At 54.8% G+C, this 438-nt stretch overlaps 1 protein-coding gene across 1 annotated transcript in view; it reads left to right on the forward strand.

Moving 5' to 3' along the window:
* Positions 1-253: 253 nt before the first annotated feature.
* The window catches only part of LOC123056015 (phosphoenolpyruvate carboxylase kinase 2-like), an 897-nt gene continuing 712 nt past the window's right edge, over positions 254-438 (forward strand). Inside the window, exon 1 of the mRNA XM_044479787.1 lies at positions 254-435. Coding sequence (XP_044335722.1) covers positions 254-435 — 182 coding nt within the window. The remainder of the gene's footprint in view (positions 436-438) is intronic.

The raw sequence follows: 438 nt of genomic DNA on the forward strand, positions 1-438 counted from the left end.
TCAAAATTTTAAATAGAAATATCTACACGCAGAGAGTATTTAACCAAAAACTACCACAATTCACGAAAACGTGACAGAAAACTACCACTTTACGATTTTGTCCCGAAAACTATCACTTTTTTATTAATCCGTGGCAAAAAACTACCAAGTGTGAAAACTGCTCGCTTTGCCTGGGTTAAACCCGAATCTGACTGCCCGACCCCACACATAAGCGAGCTAAAAATGCAATCGGGTCCCTAGTTTTTCTTCAGAAATGCAATCCAGTCCCTGCAGCCCGCACCCGGTCGCGCTCCACGCCGCCTTCGACGACGCGGACGCCGTGCACCTCGTCGTCGACCTCTGCGCCGGTGGGGACCTCCTCTCGCTCCTCTCCGCCCGTGGCGGCCGCCTCCCCGAGCGCGAGGCGGCGGGGCTGGCCGCGCAGCGTCCGCGCTCGTC

This window comes from Triticum aestivum, chromosome 2D (assembly GCF_018294505.1).
Source record: "Triticum aestivum cultivar Chinese Spring chromosome 2D, IWGSC CS RefSeq v2.1, whole genome shotgun sequence".
In the NCBI taxonomy this organism is placed as follows: domain Eukaryota; kingdom Viridiplantae; phylum Streptophyta; class Magnoliopsida; order Poales; family Poaceae; genus Triticum; species Triticum aestivum.